This window comes from Nematostella vectensis, chromosome 5 (assembly GCF_932526225.1).
Source record: "Nematostella vectensis chromosome 5, jaNemVect1.1, whole genome shotgun sequence".
In the NCBI taxonomy this organism is placed as follows: Eukaryota; Metazoa; Cnidaria; class Anthozoa; order Actiniaria; family Edwardsiidae; genus Nematostella; species Nematostella vectensis.
This window is the reverse complement of record NC_064038.1, coordinates 12349766-12374170: the sequence shown is the minus strand read 5'-3', so window position 1 is coordinate 12374170 and position 24405 is coordinate 12349766. Positions and strand designations below refer to the sequence as shown.

General features: G+C 45.3%; 1 protein-coding gene and 1 long non-coding RNA gene across 3 annotated transcripts; one reads left to right on the top strand and one right to left on the bottom strand.

The window, feature by feature from the left end:
* Window positions 1-13884: 13884 nt before the first annotated feature.
* On the top strand, window positions 13885-15223 carry LOC125563080. Its single transcript, XR_007308110.1, has 2 exons — window positions 13885-14200; window positions 14679-15223. It is a non-coding gene; the product is annotated as an uncharacterized LOC125563080 (long non-coding RNA).
* Window positions 15224-18533: 3310 nt separating this feature from the next.
* Window positions 18534-24029, bottom strand: LOC5514173 (fucolectin). 2 transcript variants are annotated; one of them, XM_048728177.1, is made up of 5 exons: window positions 23759-24029; window positions 23472-23549; window positions 21389-21602; window positions 19872-20104; window positions 18534-19634 (listed from the first exon to the last, which is right to left on the bottom strand). In XM_048728177.1, exons 1-5 carry the CDS (start codon window positions 23796-23798, stop codon window positions 19366-19368), a joined length of 834 nt encoding a protein of 277 aa, XP_048584134.1. In that variant the 5' UTR covers window positions 23799-24029; the 3' UTR covers window positions 18534-19365. The 2 variants fall into 2 exon arrangements, with proteins under 2 accessions (XP_048584134.1, XP_048584135.1); XM_048728178.1 differs by having other exon boundaries at window positions 23655-23759.
* Window positions 24030-24405: the final 376 nt, after the last annotated feature.

The window sequence follows — 24405 nt, the reverse complement described above, 5'->3', positions numbered from 1 at the left end:
TACACCGGCATCTCCCGCGTGCGGCTCGCCGACCAGATAGTCCGCGTGATCCCCCCGATGACACCCCAGGTGCCTTGGTTCCCACAGGACTGCAGGCTACGCCCAGTGAAGAGCTCATTATAGCGCGAATCAAGCGATACGCTATAGACGACAGGCAAAAGGGTCGCACAAAGTACACTGGATCGCAACACGTTCTGACGGTGGACCACGTACTCCGCATGATTGCTGACGCGGAAAATAAGTGCACGGTCTCTGGCACTCAGCTTCTGCTTCAGGGCTACACCAAGAGCCATCCCCAATGCTTCAGTATCGACCGGCTGGACGACAGTCAGGGTCACTACAAGTGGAATGTCAGAATCACGTGCCTTAGCTGCAATAGAAGGCACAAGCGCTGATCACGCAACGCGCAACTGCGATCGCGTGAAGCCGTGCTCAGAGTACGCCGTGTAATAGAACACAGGCTGTCCGGGCTCCATGACCCTCTTTAGTATTGGGTACGCCTTGCTTGTCCACCACGGGTCCGTCGCTCGCCGTCGGCCCTTGTCCTGAAGGTCTTCCTCGTTTACGGCGATGTACACCTCTGTTCCGACCTCTAAGGGGACCTCTAGGGAAGGCTTTTCGGCTTTGAGAGGCACGCGCCTCAGCTTTATGGCGTCCTCAGGCGCAAGGCCAGTCATGCGAGTCTTCGTTGCGTTCATGTCCGAGATGACGATTGGCAAAGCAGTAATCCACTCGCGGTTTGTCTTGCCGGACGCAAGCTCCCTCGAGTACTGCGCACGAAATAGGCGCTGCGCCAGCCAGCGATGGAAAGACTCGGCGAAAGCTTGGCTCCTGTGGTGCCCTGGCTCAGCCCGTCGGACTTCCACCCCGTGGTCTGTTAGGAGCTTCGTGGTAGCACCCTTGAACTCCGTGCCGTCATCAACCATGAGGACTTTAGGCCATGTGAGGGGTCCCTCTGCATAGATGCCAGCGAGTTCGCGGGAGACGACGGCCGCGCTCTTAGTCCTCAGTGGGCGGGCGGCTTTATATCGTGAAGCAACGTCAACGACGGTCAGGGCATACTTGTACCCGCGGTCGGTTGGCAAGAATAGCAGGTCCGACTGGTGGATACGGTTTGGTATCTGCTCCTAGAAGTGGGCGTAGGTAGTCGGAGGAGGGGGCGTCTGTGTGTAGCCCCCGACGGGCTGAGAGCTTACCCACTTGCGCACTCGATCTATGGAGGCTGAGCCCTTGGGAAGTTTGGTGTGCAGAGCGGTCACTCCCTGGAAGCCGCCTCTGGCGTAGTATATAGGACGAAGGAACGCATCGAGTTCTTCGTCGGACATGCGCTTACCGTTCCGGCGGGCCATTACGTGCGTATCGCGACGGGGGAGTCAGTCTCCAACAGGCGGATGCCGTCTGCTACGCCTTCGGCGTACGTATACGCACACGTATACGCACACGTATACGCGCAGCATGGAAAAAGGCCACCTAGACGCATACGTGCGTATACGTACGCCGAAGGCATAGCAGACGGCAGCTGCATCACAGCAAGCGGCTGGCTGCGTAGCCGATGGCGAGAGCGCCGGCGCCTATGTACGCCAACTCGGCGTTCTTCTGCGTTTTGCTGGGTACGTAGTAGTCGGACAGCTCGGGGGCCCGCATCGACTCCAGGGAGGTCTGGTTGTAGAGTTTGAGCGCGTAGTCGGTGTCGGTGAAGTTCTGCTTTGAGAGGGACCCTCTCTCGCGACTTTGAGCTTGCCAATCGAGGATTTTTTGTCGCCGCTGTTGGTAGCGTCCATAGTCTTGTTGGTATTTCTCTAGGGCCTTGTCGTGCCTCTCCTTCTCGGCTAAGGCGGGGCTCTCATCGTTCGACAGGAACTTTGCGAGGTAGTTGCCACCAACGAATGCAGTCGCGTTCAGGACGGCGCCGCCAATCAAAATCGCGACAGAGGCCATGTTTATGCGAGGCACACTCCACGTGCTGTGTGTATGCGCAAGGCGCGCACGAGTTTAATACACGGCCTACATGTACCACGGTACACTACATGGGCAGGATCTTCTGGTCCTCAAGGCAACCCTTGAAAGCGACAGCACCTGCGACGGCGGCAGTCATTTTTGCGTAGTTCATGGCGTTCGCGGAGGGATCTTTGGTGAAGTCCTCGCGTAAGACCTTGCGCCCAACCCAGCCGATGCCGGCGACGAAGCCGGTTATGACTGCGGCGTCGGTGATGGTCTTTGTAATCTTGCTTTGCTGCGTCGTCGACATCGTGCGGATATGGGTGGGGCCCCGGGGCCGGCTGCGGCTCGCTCGGCCCCGGGGTTACCGGCAGCTGCTGCGCAGCGGCGACACGAAGCGCCTCTTTCTTCGCTCTGTTGATTCGGTTCCACTTTGCCAAGCGCCTTCCGGCTTCGACTCGTCCAGGGTGAGGTCGGGTCGCGGGCGGTTCGGGGCTCGTGATTCTTGAGCAAGTTGTTCGTCAGGCTGGGCACTGGCACTTCCTTGAGGTTCCCCCATCTGCGTCGTCGTGCGAACACGCTGTGTCAACTACTTGGAACCAAGCACTTGGTACCAAGTGGTAGGAGACGTGGCAAGCTTTCAAATGAGCGTCTGCTCTGGGATGGCGGGCTCGACACTGTCCGCGGCTGCTACCTCGCGTTGGCTCCGCGCGTCAGCGCTTGCCGTTCTGGTGTCGGCACGACAGTCCACATGACGCGCTATGTGTAACGCCCCGGCGGCTAAAGCCATCAAACGGCCGCAGCGTAGAGCTAGGCTTCCGCACAAAGCGCGGAGCTCGTTGTTGATGATGTAGTCGGACACTAGGTCGTTGTGAAGATCGGCCACACTGTCTATCGGCAGTGCCATGCCTACTAGCTTGGTCGTAAGCTTCAGAAAGCTGTCTGCCAGGGCGTCTGTAGTCCGGCTGGCTAGAGCGGTCTCGTATCGCCTTTCGTACTTCCTCACCTCCTCGGCGCTCATGCGTTTGACGTCGCCGTGGGTCAGGGCCTTGCCTACCATCTCTCTCGACTTCCCCGAGGCTACGAGAATCGCGAGTTTCTCCCTCGCGTCTGCTATCTCGGTTTGCTCACCGGCAGCCGGGACGGCTTGCGTCGGGCAGTCCAACGTCTCGACGGCCGGGAGGTCGGCGGCGCCCCCCTCGAGAAGACTCTCAAAGCATTCGTCGCTCATCATCGTTCGACTAGGGCGATGGTATAAGGGTGACGCAAGCAAAACTCTAACTTCGAGAACTTTTTCGTCTTGAGGGCCTTCATGTACTCTTTCATCTTCTCCTCTGAAAGCTCCGCGCCGTAGTCATGCAGGACAGCTTTCATGTCCGCCTTGCTCGGGGTATAGAAGACCACCAGGGCCGCGATGTTCTCGCGGAACGGCTTCGTGATGCTGGTGAGCTGCTGTGTGATCACCCACGCTGATACCCACGTGGCGCGCGCTGAACGCTAAGTTGACGAGCTGGTCAGAGCGCCTCTTAACGTCTTTCGAGGCCGCACAGTCGTCGAGTATCATTAGCGTATTAGTGCTTTCGAAGAGAGTGGAGACGAACCTCAGCAGTATGTCGATCTGACCCGCCTCAGGTGCGATGACAAACAGACGATTGTCGCCCTCGCCGAAGCCGTCGTATGTTTTGTTGTAGACAAAGGTAGGGCACACGAGTACGATGTAGTCAAACCTGCCCCGGAAAGGGCCGCGCAGTCGGTCCACTACGAATTGGGTCTTCCCGCATGACGTCGGGCCCACGATGAGAGCGTTTAAATGGGACGTTTTTCGGGTCCATACCGCTCCGGCGTATGTGCTCAGTATTGTATGGACTCTAGCTGTCCGTTCATAAGGTTCATCTGGGCGTCGGCCACTACAAACACGTGACAGTTTACGCTACCCGAGCCACCTGCCGTGCGTTTTATCTCGAGGTGCACGCCGTCGTGGGTATTGACCAATCGGAGACCACCCCCATGGATGGCGCTGTCGTCCGTCGTTCGAAGGTCGATCCACAGAGCAAATTTGTTATCGCCATAGAACGACTCGGGGCCGATTGCCGGGGCGGCGGGCGCTCCGCTGTGCCCCCCCGGGGAGGGGCGGACGAACCGCCTTTTCGCCTCCCTCCAGAAATCCGTGGGGCGCAGGCCCTGGCTGAAGACTTTGTTTGGCGTGCCGTCGATTGTAACGCGAACGCTCTTGATGTCGGGGTACACGAACTTCTCAGAGTCGCGAGTCCCTGCCGTGTATGGCTCCACGAAGAGGAGCAGCAGACCACTCACAGACCTTCGCGGCAGGTTGACACTCTCGTTGATTATGCTGTCCGTCCCTTTGCTAATCACGAAGGTCTTGTGAAGGTTCACTTGCTCGTAGAAGAACGTTGTGCCGTTGTGGTAGGCGGCGGCTGCAGACCGGGCGAGGTTGTCGTCCCTCAGGCTTTCGTACTCCAGCTCTAGATTTTTGATGCCATAGGATAATTTAGTGGCATCAGTTCCGACTACTACCTGGTCAGCCGATGCGATCGTGATCTCGAAGAGCAGCGCCTCGGAGAGCGCCCTTGGGTATAGCACGCCGTGGTCCGTCAGCAGAGAATGGTCTAGCGGGATGGTATACCTCGCTCCGTGGGTGGCGCTTAGAGCGTTCTCCTTGGCGTTACTGGTCGCCTTATCGCCAGCCTTGGAGCGAAGCTTGCGCATGTTTTCCGACTGTATGCCCTGCTCCAGGCGGTCCTCTCTCTCGACCTTGGACAGGTAAAGCTCCTCATACGTCTTGAAGACGTCGTAGCGGTTGGTGTCCTGGAGCATTTCTCCTGCAAACGTGATTTTCAGGCGGCTCACGAGATTTCGGCCGACGTTGTTCACGACGGTATTATTCGCATGGCCTGAGACGGAGAGTTCGAGACCGACCCTCAAGGAGCCAGGCACGAGCGTGACGCCTTCCGACAGCTTTGGGACCGCCACATATAGCGTCTCCTCTGGGGAGGCCGTCGACGGGTTGAGAGTGACCCGGTGAACAGTTCTCTCGGCTTTCAACCCCAGAGGGATTCTGGGTGTTCGCTGGGGGTCGAGTTTATCGCTGACTGACATCGTATACATATACGTGTATATATGCACATAAAGTACGAAGTCGCGAGGCTATGGTGCGGACTGTTAGACATGTCTAACATAGCATAGCACGAGTTATGCGCGCGCATCATGGGTGATGTTGACGTTGACATTGACGATACCTTGCCGGGTGCGTCCGCCGATCGCGGGGTGGGGGACGACGAGACGACGCCCCTTATCCCGTTTGACCCCGACGATGGGGAGTCGATCCCAATGACGAGCACGTCGTCGCGTACGCATGCTGCTCATAGGACGGCTTCGCAAACCGCAGGAACGGCAAGCGCTGAAACCTCGCTCATCACAGAGGGTTCAGCGAGGAGACTCGGTCTCGAGTCCCTCAGGAAGAAATACCCAGACCTTGACGAGAATCTGTTACGGTTCCAGTTAAGCCGGAAGGAGAAGACGGAAATACGGGTTCACAACTACGGCAAAGGAGGAGGTTGGACCAAACCATATCCGCTGTTCAACAAGGATGGGAGCATTCAACAGTACGTTAAAAATCTGAAAGGCTTCAAGCCCGTGGCAGAGGTAGACGCGGTAATCCAGGAGAACACAGAACGAGTCCAAGAGCTGCAAGGGGCGGTAGCCACAGACAGGGAGACCATCAACGACCGTAACACGCCAGAGAGTCGCCGTCAAGAGGCCCGTGAGCGCAACGAGGAGAGGCTGTCCGAGATTGACGAACTAGAACGCGAAAACCGAGAGCTCGAGAACCAAAAGCCGCTAAGGGAGCGCATCAAAGCCATCTTCAAAAAGTACGGCTTCACCGCCACCGCTATCGGGTTGGCCGTAGCGACGACGATCGCGGCCATTGTGACGTCGCTCGGCAAGTCGCTCCCTCCCGCCCATCGCTACTCTGCCAGCCGGGCACCACACGGCCGAGTCCATCGTGGAAACGATCAACCACGCTAAAAGCCAGATTCTGACCGCGAAGCAGGATCCCCTCAACGGCAAGATTGTGCTCGTGTCCACAGGCGTTGTGTTCCTGAACGCCGAGCTTTGCGCACTATTTGGCCTAGAGGCTAAAGACGATCAGATGGGGGAGCGGGGCCTCGCAATGCCCGTGGGGGCCCCCCACTTGAGGTGACTTTGCCGAAAATAGAGGCCATCTACGTCTTCTGCAACATCGTAGACCGCTCGCAGTGCCTCGCCTTAGACGAGCCTTCAAACGTTCTCGCTTGCCTAGAAACCCGCGGGAGGCCGCACGAGAAAGTCGTCTATGGGCCCGACATCCCCATTTGCGTCGCAGCGTCTTCCTCTGAGTTCGTCTCGAGTATCCGAATATGGATCAGGGATGACCGTGGTAGACGGGTGGACTTTAAGGGCAGGCCTGTTCGTCTCGTATTAGAGCTAACCTAGGCCCGACATAGCAGGCATGGCGAACAGCGACGTTAGCAGCGGTGGCATATCCATATATCCCCCACTCCCCAGTGCCCACCCCCCGCAGACGCCTACCGCTCCGGCAAGCACCGGCGACGACGCGCAAAGTTTCCGACTCCAGGTAATACGTGACACTCAGGCGGTTCTAGACAACGAGATAACGCATTATCGACAGGTGCGGAAGAAGTATAAGCGCGCCTTCGCCGTTACCCATGCTGTGTCTGTGGCATCCGGCATCGCTGCAGGGGCGCTTTCCAGCGCCGGGCTGGGAGTCTCTTTGAGTGGGATAGGGGTTCTGATCGGCGCTCCGCTGGCAGGGGTCGCTGGGCTGGTCGGTGTCGTGGGCGCGGGCGCGGGGGTGGTCTCTAGGGGTCTTACGAGCAAGGTGGCTAAACACGAAGACACGATGGTTCTAGCGGAGAGTAAGAAAAACTCGATCAGCGAGCTGGTCTCTAAGGCTCTGCAAGACGGGCGTATCTCAGACGAAGAGTTTCGGCTAATACTTCAGGAACAAGAGAGATACAACGCGCTCAAGGCCGCTATCAGAGCTCGACCCGGCCTCGCACCGCATGATAAAAAAAAGCGGGAAAGGGCCCTCCCTGGTGGCACGCGAAAGGATAAAAACGAGACTGCGAAAAATTCGCGAGGAGTTCGGGAGCGAGGTGTTCGAGTAGAACTCAGGTTTAAACGCCACGCCGGCGGCTTTGAACTCACGGCCGAAAAACGGTTATTCCACGCTCCGTAGGTTGGCGGCCCTCCTCATTTTCACGGCCCCACCGCTATTTGCCCCAAAAAGTCGTGTACGCGAGAGTCCTTGGGCTTGCATGCGCCCGGCCTACACCCTAATTATTCATGCACGCGAAACACCGGCCCTAATTGATTATTCATGCACGCGAAACACCTGCCCCTAATTGATTATTCGTGTTCGCGAAATCTATTTTGCCTACATTAACTTTTGCCGATTGTTTATGTACGTGAAATCGATTTGGCTTTTGCCGATTGTTTATGTACGTGAAACATTATCTGAAATCGATTTGGCCAAAATCATCTATGTACGTGAAATCGATTTGGCCCACATTAGCTTTTGCCGATTGTTCATGTACGCGAAACATTATACGCTCGATATATAGAGACGGAGCTGGGAGGCTCGGAGGGACGATTCGCGTCTCCCAAGTCTAAGACGGGAGACGGTGCTGGGAGGCCCGGAGGGGCGATCCACGCCTCCCACCAAAGAATGGAAGCACGGGTGGCCTAGTGTGTTAGCGCGTTGGCCTCTCACCGCTGTGGCCCAGGTTCGAATCCTGGCTCAAACTGGGGATTTTTTCCGGGTTCCTGCCTTGAATCGAATTTGCCACAAGTGAGTTGAAGTTATTCTCCCGTGTTTCCAGTCTTCTCGGATAAGGACACTAAACCGGAGGTCCCGTCTCTTCAAGCTGTAACTAAAAACCTGAACCGAAGGGACGTAAAAGAACCACTGGGGACGCAATAAACCCTCTGGCAGTGACCACCCCCAGTGACAGTGCTTGCTTAATGCCTCCTAGTATTAGCGAAAGCTACCTATAGGAGTAAAAGTACAAGTACCAGTTCCTCTGAAACCCCCCAGTCCCCCCCAACAACCATAATACCATAATAAAATTTATCCTAATTTTATCCAGTTCCTTATTGAAAAGCTAAAACTCAGAGATACTATGGTTGGTATTTATGTAGAGAATTTAACAAAACTACACCAATTTTAGTGCAATATTAGCTTCTGGACATTATATATTTAATTAAGAGAGTATCTCGGCTCCATCCTGGCTTCTTGTATCGCAAGCAAGCAAGCAAGCAAGCAAGCAAGCAAGCAAGCAAGCAAGCAAGCAAGCAAGCAAGCAAGCAAGCAAGCAAGCAAGCAAGCAAGCAAGCAAGCAAGCAATAATTTGATCAAGCATTTATTGAACCCTTTTGCAGCTTCTGGCTGGATTACATGGCCCGTCAGCAGGACACGAATGTTAGAGAATCGTTTATGCGGTTTGTCCTCGCCACATTCGCCCATCCTGCAACATTCAAGACCCTCCATGCAAAATTCAACACCCTCCATGTAACATTAAACAACATCCACGTAACATTCAACACCCTCCATGTAACATTCAAAACCATGCATGCAACATTCAACACCCTCCATGTAACATTCAACACCATCCATGCAACACTGAACACCAACCATGCAGCATTCAACTCTCTACATGTATCATCCAACAACATCCATGTAGCAAAGACACTTTTCCAGGATTTTGCTCGAAGAAGATGCGAAGCATCGAATTACAAACGAGCGAGTCTTCAAGCTCTTTCCACTTTGTATTACTTTATTTCATACATTGAGATTTTTATACCCAGATCCCGATTTAGTTTAGAGACGAAACAAAAAAGTTTGAGTTTGCAGAGACAGACAGAAACTTTCATTGAAATTAATCTGTCTCGCTAGTGTCGTGCACAAAAAGGTTGCGTTTTCAAACGAAAACGGATACGTTGGGACGATACAAATGTTGTTATGAGGTCTATAGTACGGGCTTCGAAAGTATGCGAATACATTAGAATTGTCCATACTTTTGGTTCTACTGCTGTAACGCGGGAAACAGTGTACTATACAATGTTGACACCAATATTTCTATATGAATGTTAAGGAAGAGAAATATTTACTGTCACTTGTAGTAAGCCTTTTTACCATGAACGGGATTCTCCTTGACGCAGTCATTGCGTAGTATGCCCGCTGACCTATTTGTACTGCACACAAGTAGCAGAAGAATTGTAACAAGTGCAAGCACTAGCCCCAGTCCCTTTGGACTTTGTTTGGAAATTCCAGCGAACACTAGTTGGGAGTTCTGCGTAAAAACAAACATATATGTATAGGAAAAAACACGCAAACTACTGTTTCATCCCTACAAGCCTGTTTCGTGTTTGCCCAATCATTTTAATGACGTTTTAAAAAAACGTCTGTAAAACGTCTTGAAGTAAGAAGACGAAGAAGAAGAAAAAGAAGAAAAGAAGATGAAGAAGAAGAAGAAAAAGAAGAAAAGAAGAAGAAGAAGATAAACAAGAAGAAGATAAACAAGAAGAAGAAGATAAACAAGAAGAAGAAGATAACAAGAGGAAGAATAGGTAGAAGAAAAAGAAGAAGAAGAAGATGATAAACAAGAAGAAGAAGATAAACAAGAAAAAGAAGATAAACAAGAGGAAGAATAGGTAGAAGAAAAAGAAGAAGAAGAAGAAGAAGAAGAAGAAGAAGAAGAAGAAGAAGAAGAAGAAGAAGAAGAAGAAGAAGATAAACAAGAAGAAGATAAACAAGAGGAAGAATAGGTAGAAGAAAAAGAAGAAGAAGAAGAAGAAGAAGAAGAAGAAGAAGAAGAAGAAGAAGAAGAAGAAGAAGAAGAAGAAGAAGAAGAAGAAGAAGAAGAAGATAAACAAGAAGAAGATAAACAAGGTAGAAGAAAAAGAAGAAGGAGAAGAAGAAGAAGAAGAAGGAGAAGAAGAAGAAGAAAAAGAAGAAGAAGAAGAAGATAAACAAGAAGAAGAAGATAAACAAGAGGAAGAATAGGTAGAAGAAAAAGAAGAAGAAGAAGAAGAAGAGGAGGAGGAGGGGGAGGAGGAGGAGGAAGAAGAAGCAAAAGAAAGAAAATGAAGAAGAAGGAGAAATTACTATTCAAATTACACACGAAATGTTACTATCTAACCAAATTTTTTTTAAATGTTGACAGGGTTAATCGCGCCGATCTTCGTGATTTTGCAATCATAGTCCTGCTTTATCTATTTTTAAAAAAGGACATTTTGTTTTATCTTAAGCTAACTTTTGTAAAAAAAATACAGAGAAAAAAACATGTGGTATTAAGTCTAAAACATTAAGAGATTGTTGTCATATTGTCGAGGGGATGATTAAGAAAGGACTAGCTGACCGCTTGGCGGGAGGTACCATTTTTTCCTCCTTGACAACAGGGGTGTACAAGAGTAAAAATACTGAGAATAGAATAGAATAACTAGGAATAAATCCTTTCCCTTATTTCTATATGCTCTACAAAGAGCATATAGATCCAGCGGTCCAGCGGTGCAAGTTTTTTTCTTTCATACGTATTTTTAAACTCATTTTGATTGAAGTTGGACAACAAGGGCAAACCGCGTCCGTGCCGCAATTTTATAGTTTTATTAACTTTTGTAACGTTTATCAGTTATCGGTTAAAAACAACAAGACCCTTTTGGTTATAAAGACAATAACTATTTTTGGCATCGGGAGCTCACACGCAATGAATATCTCTCTAAATACTTTCTTCGGTCGTAAAGCTTTACCGGGGACGCCTAAGTTCGGCTATTTCTAAGCCTAATCGTGTGATGTGATGTGTGATGATGTTTTTCGGGTCTACTAGTGGCGAAATACGAGAATTAAGAAATAGTCGCCCGATAAAACAGTTGGCTTACTGGGTAGTCAACCTGTCGCCTCTTATTTTTTTTTTTACGCACGATTTCAGGTTTTCTTGGTTTCCCGTTACTAAATTAAAGTTTTCCTAAACTTGTTATCCTTTTCCCAATAACCACAGCATCTTGAAACTAAAGGAACCTTACCACCAATTTGTTTTCATTGATTCTAAAACTACTCACTTTGAATATTTGATTATAAGGAAAATGTCTAGTGTGACAATATTCCAGTGCTTATGTTTGGGACTCTTAGGACTTACCTTTAATAAGCCAATTAGACTAAAGCTTCATCCAGGAGACAAACTGCAAATTCTTCTACATGGCCAGCGTAGCGATTTCAGCCCACGAATATAAGAGCAGGGTCTTGCCTAGCGCGCTAACTTGATTTCCTTTGTAAAGTTTCCATTCACCCCCCTGAGATACTTTGTAGCAGTTCTTGGCTCTGCACCTGCCAAAAATCAACAGCTTTTTGGGGGTACAACAAAACGCCCTGAGTGCCACTTAAGCTAATTTGTCAACCCTAAGGACCTAGAATAAAACAACCGCAAAACAAATGCGTTTGTTCCCGATAATAAGCAAGTACAATGTTAATGTTACTGAAAATTACTCAAGTAGGGTAATAGACATTCCATCGCGAAAACCTTTTCCGTCAAAGTTCGCAGGATATACAGAACTTCTTCAAAAAGCATCTAATCTTAACCAAACACCTTATTTATCCAGGTAAAAATCAAATAAATGGTGCACCTAAAACAAAGGCGCCGATCTGTCAAAAGACAGGCAAAGCAATAAGAATTAACAACTGAAACAAATTGTTAAAAAAAACTAAAATAATTCAAGACCCTAACAAACTTTACGTGGACAATGGCGTTTAATTCAATCTGCGGTTCTTGCAAAAAGATCATATTATTATAAAGGCGGTCCACTAAATCCATACACCCTTTTTTGCTACCTCAGTCAATTAAGTCATTTATTCGGGTACAGCATATAGCTGTTTGTTATATTAAAATCTTTTAGAGTTATCCTTGAAAACCATTGTCGTCCTTTCTATTTATCTTCGCTTTCCTCATTTCGACTTAGTGGAGAAAATGGTGCCGACTTTTCTTTTGGCCAAAAGTAAAGTAAACAAGTTCACGAAGAACTCTATGCTCTATGAATTCGCAACTGTCAGAACAGAAGCTCCGATCCACAGACCAATCTGGCCCCCAAAGTCGGCTAACAGATTCTCCAAATGCATCATAATATAGATGATTAATTATTTAAAGACGGAGCGTTACCAGGTATGGGTCCCAAGGGGGGTGGGTAAGGGGGATGGATAATGAAGACCTCACCCCACAGGAACTAAGATAATTTGCCAGTGAATTCTGAATAACATGAACAAATATCATCCCCGATTTGTGTTGTATATTGCACATAGCCATTGAAATACTGATAACCTTAACGTCTCCTTCCTCGCGATTTTGTCTAAAGATCTGTGGGATCTCTGTTTTCTTCAGTGTCCGTGACATGTTTGAGTCTTTTCCGAACCTTGCTTCGTATTTAGGATCTATAAAGTACTTTATTCGCTAAGTGCAATATTTAACACAAATTTGGGATGAATTTTTGTTTATTTTATTCGAAATTCACTGACAAAGTATCGTGGTTCTTGTGAATGGACAATGAACGCACGTATCAGCTTTATTTGGTGGTGTTATTATTCCTTGATTTCCTTTGTTGGTTTTGATGCTAATATTTTGTGTCAAGTTAAAGGGGTTCTCCGCTTAACAGAGGTTGTTATTTAGAAGGTTGCCACTCAATAAAAATCCGTTGTAATGGCTGAACCTACCGGGTATGCTTCCTCGTAAATTATCTTTTCCAAGGAAAGCTGCTCGTAGAATATCAAGACCTTCGGAAAATTGTCGCTAGAAGTAACAAAAAATATATACTTATATACTTATACGTATACTTATTTATATTTTAGTAATATAACTATTAATAACTTTTGTAGTAGAGACCAGTAGTTGTTGTGGTAAAAGAATTGTGATTTTCTGTTTCTGTCTACAAAACGAAGACCTAAAACCGGTGACCCCAAAAGCTACGACCTCTAAAGCTACGCCTCCCCCCTAAAAAAAGTTGCAGTTATTATTTAGTTTACCTTTTTTTATTAAATGGCTACACAGCGCGAAAGTTTCATATGGAATCAGTCATGCTAATGAGGTAATTCAGCAATTTTTTATGCTTTCATAAAAGAAATATATATTGTTATTTGCGCGCGCCAATGGACAAACCATTGTTAGTCGTTATTTGTCCCGTTATTTTCCGTTATTTGTCCCGTTGAAAATTGTAGTTGCACTCATTTTTCAGACACTCTCCTTTGCCCGAAAAATAACAAGAAAACTCTCCCGGTAACGTAACATACCCGGTAATTACCGATAAAAATAGAGGAACGCCCCAGAAAAGTTTTCGAACTCCATGGCGAGGAATAGTGTTCAACAAACCAAAGCTTTATCCAGGGGCGACCAGTCTCGCCACTTTCGCAGACTAGAGGATAGATTTAGAAGCCATAGGATGGATGTGATAAACAACAAGGCTGAACTACCAGTACCAGCTCACTTAAATCAAATGAATCATGAAGTCAATGATATGAAGGTGGCGGTGCTGGTAGCCGGCCTTATGGATACCGATACTCGGAAACGAGCGGAGTCCAAGCTTCATCAAACACAACACCCTGGCGCCGAGCGGCCTAAATGTAAATGTAGGACTGCCAATGATTTGAAAGAACGCGCACTGAAACTTTTATTTGTGTAGTTTTTGTTCGTCATAATTTACCGTTAATCCTGATGAAGGCAGCATTGCCGAAACGTCGAAAAAATAGAACCCAGTGAACCATTATTCCATGCTGCAAAAACGTCAGAGGAAAAACTGTAAAAAAACATCATTTGAGATTCTTGGATGAATTGCCTAATAAAGAACCTGGTAGCCCGAAGAACCTGTTTTTATAGCGAAAAACCGGTCTCGAGCGATTTGTAGCCGCCATCTTGGATTTTGAGAGAAATTTAAAAACGGGTTTTCATTTTTGCTCTAAATCCAAGATGGCGGCAACAAAAAACACCGGGTAAACGCCTACATTACAGGCTAAAAACCTGTGAGATTCACACATTTCTCACTCTCCAGTAGAGACTAAACTAAGGTGAAACATTCTCTTCAGGAACTACAAGCACTTAACGGAAAGGTAGAAAAACTCAAAGGTCTTCTTGTGAAAGCTCTTCTGGAACAGGAACCTAAGGTGCAGTCAAGAAGTGGCTCCGGGACAACATGTGTCCCATACCAGGTAAAAGATACACAGCAGCTAGGGGATACTCTCAAGATCTCGATACAGAGAAATTCAGAAATGATCCTAAAAGATACCATTACCTATGCGATAACGGCCATGAATTTTCTAAGCATTCTCTAAATACAAGACTCCTGTTTTTGAGTTATTCACGAACCAGGATTAGGCCCATAACCAGGGTTTTTCTTGGGGTGGGGGTGGGGGGTGTGGAATCCGAAAAAGTGGACCTCATTTTTCGGGGGGGGGGGGGGGGGGGGGGGGGTCGGGGAGGGGGTGAATTTTCTGGTTCAACCCCGAAAGACCAAAAAGGGATTCATTTATGCCAGTATGCCAGATGTTTCTTATCGGATTTGGCTACCAAAAAGTTTCATAGTTCTGTCTACAAAAACCCCCTGCATCCCCCCCCCCCCACCTCTGGGTACGGGCCCGGGTAAAGTATATTGGAATGATTAACGTTTTAGTTAATTTTTGTTTATAGAGCCTTGAAAATGCTTCAGGCTGCTTGCAAGATGTGGGGAGTCAACAAAGTGATATAAGTGTGATGAACATCTGTGATTCTACGGTAAAGGAACAAGCAAAGCAAGCCTTTGGGAATTGTATCTCACTGGGCGATATTAAAGAAGAGGCCGAAATGTTTGATTTGCAGAGTATTGTCGAGCAGGCATCAATGGAAACGCAGCAACCAAGTAGTGATATGTACTTAGCCGGTCATACAAAAGCACATGAAATACAGTTACAATGTATAAAACTCGGCGCGTACCCAGAATAGGCTGAGGGGCGGGGGTGGGTGGGGGGTGCGCAGTCATAAGTATCATAAAAAGCGTAGGATTTGAAGATTCCTTTATATGAAATGGCCCACTTTTTGGCGGCCAAAGGGGGAGGGGTGCACCTTGTCTAGCTCCTTACGTAGTCTGGGAATTGTCAACCAGCAATTATCCTTAGAGGGCCTCAATGGGGATAACCGTTATACCGTTAGCTGGAAAATGGCAAAAATATAAGCGTTTAGCGTGAATTTGAGAAAAATTACTGTCAACTGAAAAAATAACGGTAATAGTAAAACGCCTATTTTCTTAATTGGTAAACGTAAAAAAACCTACGTTAACCGAAGATCAGGTAACTAGGGCAGTTTCCCAATGGCTATAGTTATAGACTATAACTATAATAGCAGTAAGTCTTGTTAGTATTAAGAAATTCAATTCTATTGGTGTAGAAAGCTTCCTCATTTGTGACATACTTATCAACTTATGAACACTTAATAAGTTGTAGTTAGATAACCGAACGCCTTAAATTGCAGGGATCAGCTCCCATTTGGGAATAATATATTATTGTTTGCATAACTAGTTATAGATATTAGCCAAAACTTAAAAGATGTATTATGGTTACAAGCCATACCAGTTAAAGGAGTTTTACAAAAGTGCCTGCCTTAGCTTTGTGGAAACTTCAAATTGACGCGTTTTCAAGAAACAGTTAAGATATTTCATTGAAAATAATTTTTTTAATTGTACTTTTGAAATTGAAATCTATGCCGTTTTCAAAAAGACCAACTGTATAAGTTTGACCATTAAAAAGTTACATATAATTACCTTATATATAAAAGTATATATATTTTTATTACAAATATTCTAAATTTACATATACAGCATATTGTATCAAATCTTAACTACAATTTGATCGTGTGATGGTAAATAATGATGTTATAAAACAGATAACAACAGGCCCGCGCCAAGGGGGGTGCAGGGGGTACGAACGTACCCCCCTCCCCACCCCCCCCCCCCCCACATACACACACACACACACACACACAACGGCCGAAAGTCCCTTTTTGGGTACGGGCCTGAACAAGGAAATATAAAAGCCCCTTGCATCAAATTTTTGTTTCTTGCTAATCCTGAGATGAAGAATAGGTATAGAGCGTTAATGTGATCGAGATATAGGACGTTACAGAAGTAATATCCTTGTGTTGTTATTATTAATATTAATTATTATTATTATCAATAATACTTAGCCGATGTCATTGAGATGGTGCAAAGTAAAGCCCTTCGCATCATTTCCCCAAATACCTCTTATGATGAAGCCCTTTCCTTTGCCCAGCTCTAAACCCTGAGAAACAGACAAACTAATGCTTGCAAGATCTTTGTTAAAAAGTCTAAACATAACATTTTAAATAATCTTGTGAGACGTCCTTCTGTTATTACACATAAATACAATCTAAGATCTGGCCGCCGGACTTGCTACCCGTCGGTTGGCTCCACCAAAGGACTCGAGCACTGCGTCACTGAAATACCAGTTACAACGACACATGCGTTTTTTCCCCATTATTTATTGCTGGCTGTTTAATTGTTACTGACAGACCCGTAATTCAGTGTATACTCCCCCTAGAAGCATAACAATATATATCCTTGTGGTAACAAGGACACTAAATGCCATCTGGAATGTAGAAACAAACGTTATGTCACACTAGTTTATAGTATCTGAAACTTTAGTCGGGCCAAAAATATATATAGTGTCCACAAGAGATGGACAGTTTGGGATATTCAATGGTTCCCATGCATTATTATACACGAAACATGTGGGTGTGGTGGTACTTATATATGCATTATTATACACGAACCATGTGGGTGTGGTGGTACTTATATATGCATTATTCTACACCAACCATGTAGGTGCGGTGGTACATATATCTGGAAAAAGGTACAAGTGGCATACGGCTGACAATTTATCATATGAAGAAAACGTTGTCGTTTTGAGGGACTGGTACGAAGGACTCTTGATTTTTTTTCCGGTACATATGGGCACCAATGCCCATATAAGGTAATACAAACGAAGGACACTATCCATGGGGAATATGTTTGATATGACCTTTTTTTATGACCAAAGATGGTCACAGTCACTGTTTTTCTCTTCTGATTACGAGCCATAATGTTAACGAAGCACCTGCGGTACGGTAACCTTAAAAATTTCAAGAATCATGTAGTTTTTTTCCAAAAACAACGAGAAAACAAAAGTTATGATCGTATGCAGTGCCCCAAAATTACGTGAACTGCAAAAATCTGGAAGCAATCTAGAAGTCCAATTTGACGGTAAGACTCTTGAAACTGTAACATCTACAAAATTACTTGGGGTGCAAATAGAAAACACGCTATCATGGAAGAAGCACAGCGAATATGTCTCCCAAAAGATCCAGAAACGCCTGGGGCTTCTACGTAGAACAAAGCACTTCCTGTCAATGACAGCAAGAAAAATGTTTTTCAATGTTCTAATACAGCCTCTAATGGATTACTGTATAACCGTTTGGGGGGATAATCTCAAAGAGCTCGACAATACGATTCTCTTACTTCAAAAACGGGCAGCACGAATAATAGCTGACAAGAAATGGTACGATCACTCGATGGCGCTATTTGAAGAGCTCAACATAGAGCCTTTCACTAAACGAGCTAGGAGAATCAAGTGTACAATGGTATTTAAAGTCCTTAATGGAATGGCTCCAGACAACCTCATGGCTAAATTCAAGAGATTTGCTGACGTTCACTTAAAGAACACTCGCCAAGCAAAAAACGATCTCGTGTTACCGAGGATAAAACATAATTATGGAAAGAGAACATTCGAGTACAGCGGCGCAAAACTCTGGAACTCGCTCCCACGAGAGACAAAGGAGTGTCGATCCGTTGGCTCCTTTGCTATGGCTCTCCAAAAATTAAAATTGTAAATTCATGTATATGTAAATAGATAATGTAAATAGATAATGTAAATAGATAGTGTATATAGATAATGTAAATAGATAATGTATATAGATTTTTCCCAGTTCACCTAAATATCACTTTATTTATTTTTGTTTTCCCTGAGGGTCACGTGTAAATTATCTGTTTATATATTAAGTGTTACCCCTAATAAAAATCTATCCATCCATCCATCCATCCATCCATCCATCCATCCATCCATCCATCCATCCATCCATCCATCCATCCATCCATCCATCCATCCATCCATCCATCCATCCATCCATCCATCCATCCATCCATCCACCCATCCAGCCATCTACCCACCCACCCACTCTTGATATGAAAGCAGGGGCGGATCTAGGGGTGCCCCCACCTATTTTTTTTTTCAGATCCTTATATAGCAAGAAATATGAGGAAATCCCGGGAAGAACAATTAATCCGGGTCCTTCTTTCTGAAATTTCTTGCTACCCTGGAACTTTTGGATCCTTCCCTGTGAAGCTCCTTGCTGGGAGGTACCATTGGATATTCAATGGTTCTCATACATTTCGTACCACGTGGGTAAGTTGGTACAAGTGACATAAGGGGTGGGGGTGCAATTTATAAAATTCCTTGCTGGGTGATTCCATGGGATGTTTATTAATGGCTCTAAGTACTCATCACTATGAGTGAGAGTTACACAAGTTGGAATGCATGCTACCTTGCGCGGAATCCTCTTATATTTTATGTGCTTTAGGTTCTTATGATATTACATCATTAGTTCTACTTAAAATCTCTCTAGTCGCGTTATTGGAATACTAAAGAAGTGGTCACTAAGATCAGCCATGTACCAGTTCGGTTGACCTGCTATTAATGCTAAAAATTCTAACTATTGATACTTTGCCAGCGTATGATGTTTCCATATACACTCTTTTTTTATATGACAGTATTAATTCTCAGTTGACGCTGGGCTGTTCTTATTTTTGGAGAATTTCAAGGTTGAAATATGAATGTTTGTTGATTATTTAGTTTTTTGCTTTTGTATGTGCTTGAAGTATATGAAAAGAAGTAAGGCTCTAAGGTTAGGCGGATGGGGACGGGTAGTAAGGGCGCTTCTCCGCCATTTCTGAGCGGATTGGTGTGTTATGTTGGGAAGGTTGCTATTATGAACTCAATTCGATTTGACACTTTAAAATGCATCAAACGAAAATATATTTTGCTAATATATGCGCCCTGGTAGGTTCTCGGAATGTTCTTAGAGTTTGGTGAAACCTCGGGCCTGAAGATTGCATTTTGTGAAAGATCTCGGCGATAATCGGCGCGACTTATCGACGCGCCTTTCGGATTGTAAAGCCGACAAAAAAAAACTATGAGTGACATGATTATGGCTCAACATAAAATGCACGCGTTTAGAATGCTTCGGTGCTTAGAGTTCTTATGTGGTTGGATTTCTACTTTCTCGTGGTCCCTTATTCTCTTCTAACGTCCTTGATGAACTCTACTCTCTCGTGATATTCAAAGAAACTGCCAGGCGCGAGACCCCCCGCGTGTTCAGCCTTCACATCGCTGAGCTGACAAACGCTTGCCGTGACGTCATAGTAGAAGGAGACGCAACCAGGATAAGTATTGCATTGCATTGCGCATAACCACAAAGGCAGTCCGCTGTCAAGCGTAGTGATGATGTGGCGAGGGAGGACGTGGCCGGCAAGATTTGAGTAGATTTTGTCAATGTGTTCCTCTGAAAAAAAGATGGACTACAATTTTCTGTTTTTGATTTGCCTTTTAGGGGCCGATTACATGATGAATTTCAGCCCGGGCTGGAAAACTCCTCCCGGGCTGAAAACTCCTTCATGTAACCGAAAGAGCAATTTTACAAGTATTTGTGCGAGATACCGGGCTGGACTTTCAGCCTTCCTAAACGGGCTGAAATTCATCATGTAATCGGCCCCTTATTCTCCTCAAATTTGCACCTCACCTTCTATGAACGGATACACTTCAACTTCGCACAAAGTCACGCTCCTGTCGGGCCCTTGGATCCGGATGTTGACATAACGACCCTTAAGCAGGGTGTGGCAGGCGATGGACTTGGTCCCGCCTTGCGGGATGATATACGATGACCCACAACTAGGGTTGTCGTTGCCGTTACTCACAAGGCTATCACCGATGCGTATCTCAAAGTTGTCCAGTCGTTCGCCACAACAGTCGGCCCTGTTGGTAAGCAGCCACCATAATATATCATCCCAGGGCATGTTAAAAGGACTGAAAGGGCGCACGCTGGTATACTTACTTTTTGTAATTTTCAGCTAGATGGGACCCTGGGGACCAGAGGCTCCGAGAGTTTTTCGAGCGAAGCGAGAATTACGACGAGCCCCATTTGAACCCCCCCCCCCCCCCCCCCCTAGCATGCTGGGAAAATCGTATATTCAGCCTCTGAGCCCAGGGTAGCTAGATGGTCAATTTTCCCCGAATATCTTCTCTCATTACGGACTCCTTTTTTCTTATCGTTTTGTTGCCAAAGCTATAATTTCCCTTTTCTTTGCGGAGCCATACCTAGGGAAAGGGTTATACAGGGAAAATATGGTAGCAAACATACTCTATTTTAAATTTAAAGTACAACTAGCCTTAGATTCGACCAAATTTTAAGAACATGCTACTAAGAATACGCTGTGGCTCAGATAGCATAAAAATATTGAGGTTTTTTTTTATTCCTGATGCGTCCTAAAATGCAGAATCAAATTGGTAGAATGTTTTTTAGATGCAAAAAATAATTTCCAAAATACCGATTACGAAAGGCAAACAAGGCAAATACGCGCTCAAATTACCCTAAATTACAAATTACACTTTTGGGGCCGATTTTGCATAAAAATGATCGAAACTTTCACAACAAACAGATACATTATCCAACTTTATGAAACAATTGTCACTTTAGTCATATCTAAAAGAAATTCGGCTAATTACCGCAGGGTGTTAATTAAGCCGAAAATGCCCATTTTCGCTCTAGAGCAAACGCGTTTCAATCTAACCCAATATAAATTCAGTTTATAATACCTAAGGATAAAATAAAACTTTTTATCAGAGTGCGCCAAAAAAATATTGAAATGCGACAAATTAGTTACGAAAAATCAAAATTCAAATTTCGCTTTAGATTATTCCGCGATGAAAAATGAATCGATGGCGCACTCTGATGAAAAGTTTCTAAATAATGTCTAGTTTTTGACTGCCAGGTTTCAGTTCGATCGAATAAATCCTGATACAGATAGAGCGTATTTTGTGAGTCTTTGTATCTTTGTCTCGAGTTGAATCCAGGCAATTTAGCGCTTACATACTCAAACGCTCGTGGTGTTTACATCTTGTCAAACCTGAGCCTGCTGTGTCGAAAACAGCGGGAAAGCATTGAAATACACGCTTTATAAGGCTAAAATGACCATATATAAAGGCAAGTTGTCTTTCCTTTAACACGGAAAGGGAGTGCTAAGGCGTCATTATTATTACCTATTCACAATAAAGAAGCGTAAAATGACGTAGCTCTTCTGTAGGTCGACCCTCCACCAAGGATTCGTTTGTCTTTTAGTCGATGTACATGACTTATCCATATAGTTGCCGTTTCTGATCCCATCCACGGCATGCTTTGAAAAACCTTTGATGTCATCAAGGCTTGACTGATTGGTAGGTTTTCCCAACGCCACATTATTAGTTGTCGGGATTGCTATAAAATGCAAAATACATCAAAAATAGCCTTTAAAGAAGACAGAGAGACAGAGAGAAAAAAAACGAATAAAAGGGCGAAGGGAAATAGACAGACAGGTATACAGATGCTGGGTTTATAAAAAGGCGGAAGAATTTGGTGCGGAAACTGAAAAATCAACACCGCAACCGTTTGAGGATACATTGCATTAATAATGTCAGCTAGTTATTAAAAGAATGGACGTCAATTACACAGGAATGTCACACAGTAGGAACTGTGTGAGAGAAACTTCCCTCCCTCCACCATGTTAATTACTTCAAAGGACGTAAATAATAGGCCATCTCTGATGTTGAACTACCCTGTCACATGATCACGAACGTGCACAAACCAACACTTTTTTTATAAGAACGTCTTATTTTCAGTTGAGGCTGGGCCGTTCTCATTTTAAGGCTGAATATGTTTTAAACGATGTTCTTAAATTCTAGTGTATATAAGTATATAAAAACCCCATAAAATATTAGGAAGAAAATTACACTTAAGAATGACTTAAGAAGAAACATTTTTTTGCTATCTGAGCCTCGGCATGTTCTTAGCATGTTCTTAAAATTTGGTGAAATCTCAGGCTGGACGTTCTTATAAAAAAGGATCTTATAAAAAAAAGTATGTATTGACGCAGAAAGCAACGATTCTTGGTTTACTCCACACATTCTCTTGTACTATACGCTGGACTTGTGCATCTACACAACCACGTGACAAAGCCAAAAATCAAACAAAGGCTTTAGCCTTTGAAGTAGGTTTCATAATCATTCACTTTACTGATGTAATACCCGGAAACCCACCCTCGCAGGCGTTTTTAGGCAGGCGTCGCTCGCTCCCCCTCCATGAGCGAGCGACACCTGCCTAAAAACGCCTGCGAGGGAGGCTAGGAACTCACACAAAGTCTAATCCATGAAGTATTAATTAAATCCATGAAGTATTAATTAAAGCTTGAAACATATTATGTAAGCTAAAACACTTGAAAATTTTGAGATTTGCCTTAAAGTGAGTTAACATTGCCTTAAATGCACCATTTTCTCTCAAAACGTCAAACTCGCCAATGTTAGCTGTTTGGTAATATCTTATTTAGAGTGATGACGTCATCTAGCTTATCAAGTGACTCTTGCAAATCAATTTTCAAAATATTCTCCGCCGGTTGATATGCTATGAAAAATAACATATCGCATGTTTAAGAGAAGAAAAGTTTAATCTTCCGGTTCCAGTTCTCCCTCCCTCCCTCCCTCCCTCCCTCCCTCTCTCTCTCTCTCTCTCTCTCTCTATTGAATAAAAAGAACAACAAAGGTGTGGATGAAAGAGAGAGAGAGAGAGAGAGAGAGAGAGAGAGAGAGAGAGAGAGAGAGAGAGAGAGAGAGAGAGAGAGAGAGAGAGAGAGAGAGAGAGAGAGAGAGAGAGAGAGAGAGAGAGAGAGAGAGAGAGAGAGAGAGAGAGAGATGCTGGATAGCATGGGTGGGTGTGGGGCTTGAAAACCACGAAAATCGAGCCGAAAATGAGTCTAATATAGGGGACTTAGTAAAAGCTGTTTAACCAAAACAACCTCAACCTCGCGTCGACGAACCCATCTTATTTTGTTCCCGCATAAGAAAATCTTTTCAAAACTTTATCTCGGCTCCATCCTGGCTTCTTGTATCGAGAAAATAACGGCTAAAAAACATTCTTAAATAGACACAGGGAATCTTTGAAAAAAAAATATTGGCAATTGTGATGACATTTTGCCAAAATCCGCCTGGCGGCCAGTGATGAAAGGTGATCTAACAAAACACGTATCAAAGTCTCTTTATCTGTTTCGCTGTGGAACGTTTCTAAATAAAATTTATAGCCCTTGACGTTGCTTACCTCTGATCTGATGAGCAGTATTCATAACAAGCAGAAAGAGAGGCATCCACAACCATCCAATTCCTTCCACTATCATGTCTAAAATTGGAATGGCAAACTTTGTCAACTTTTAGGTGGCCAAAGAAAAAGCCGGGGTTGAACCAATCAGAGAAAAGCTAAAAGAATGAAAAACATATGTTTTGCCTTTGTTTGTAGAAGATTTGTCGCGCACTAAAATGTCTCACTAAAATGTTTCTCTGGGGGTGCGTTCAGAGTGGCCGTATTTTCGCCTTTCTTGGAATACGTACCTCGGCCAAAAATTGCTTGGGGCTGGCGTTGATAACGCATGTCAAACAACGGGGGGGACTGGGGGATTTCAGAGGAACTGGTGGGAGGCGTGGATCGCCCCTCCGGGCCTCCCAGCACCGCCTCCCGTCTTGGGCTTGGGAGACGCGAATCGTCCCTCCGAGCCCCCCAGCTCCGTCTCTATATATCGAGCGTATAATGTTTCACGTACATGAACAATCGGCAAAAGCTAATGTGGGCCAAATCGATTTCACGTACATAGATGATTTTGGCCAAATCGATTTCAGATAATGTTTCGCGTACATAAACAATCGGCAAAAGCTAATGTAGGCCAAATCGATTTCACGTACATAGATGGTTTTGGCCAAATCGATTTCAGATAATGTTTCGCGTACATAAACAATCGGCAAAAGCTAATGAAGGCCAAATCGATTTCACGTACATAAACAATCGGCAAAAGTTAATGTAGGCAAAATAGATTTCGCGAACACGAATAATCAATTAGGGGCAGGTGTTTCGCGTGCATGAATAATCAATTAGGGCCGGTGTTTCGCGTGCATGAATAATTAATTAGGCGTTGGGTTTTCAATTAGACATTCGTATGTCCTGTGGTATACCGAGCGTTCGAAGGATGGGGCGAGGAAAAGAT

Excerpts from the sequence above, each read along its gene's own strand:
- LOC5514173 (XM_048728177.1), bottom strand. The coding sequence starts at position 23,798 with ATGCGTTATCAACGCCAGCCCCAAGCAATTTTTGGCCGAG. Across the intron at positions 23,550-23,758 it reads CCAAGCAATTTTTGGCCGAG|ACATGATAGTGGAAGGAATT; the intron begins GTACGTATTCCA and ends TTCCAATTTTAG. Across the intron at positions 20,105-21,388 it reads CGCTTCTTTATTGTGAATAG|GGCCGACTGTTGTGGCGAAC; the intron begins GTAATAATAATG and ends GCTTACCAACAG.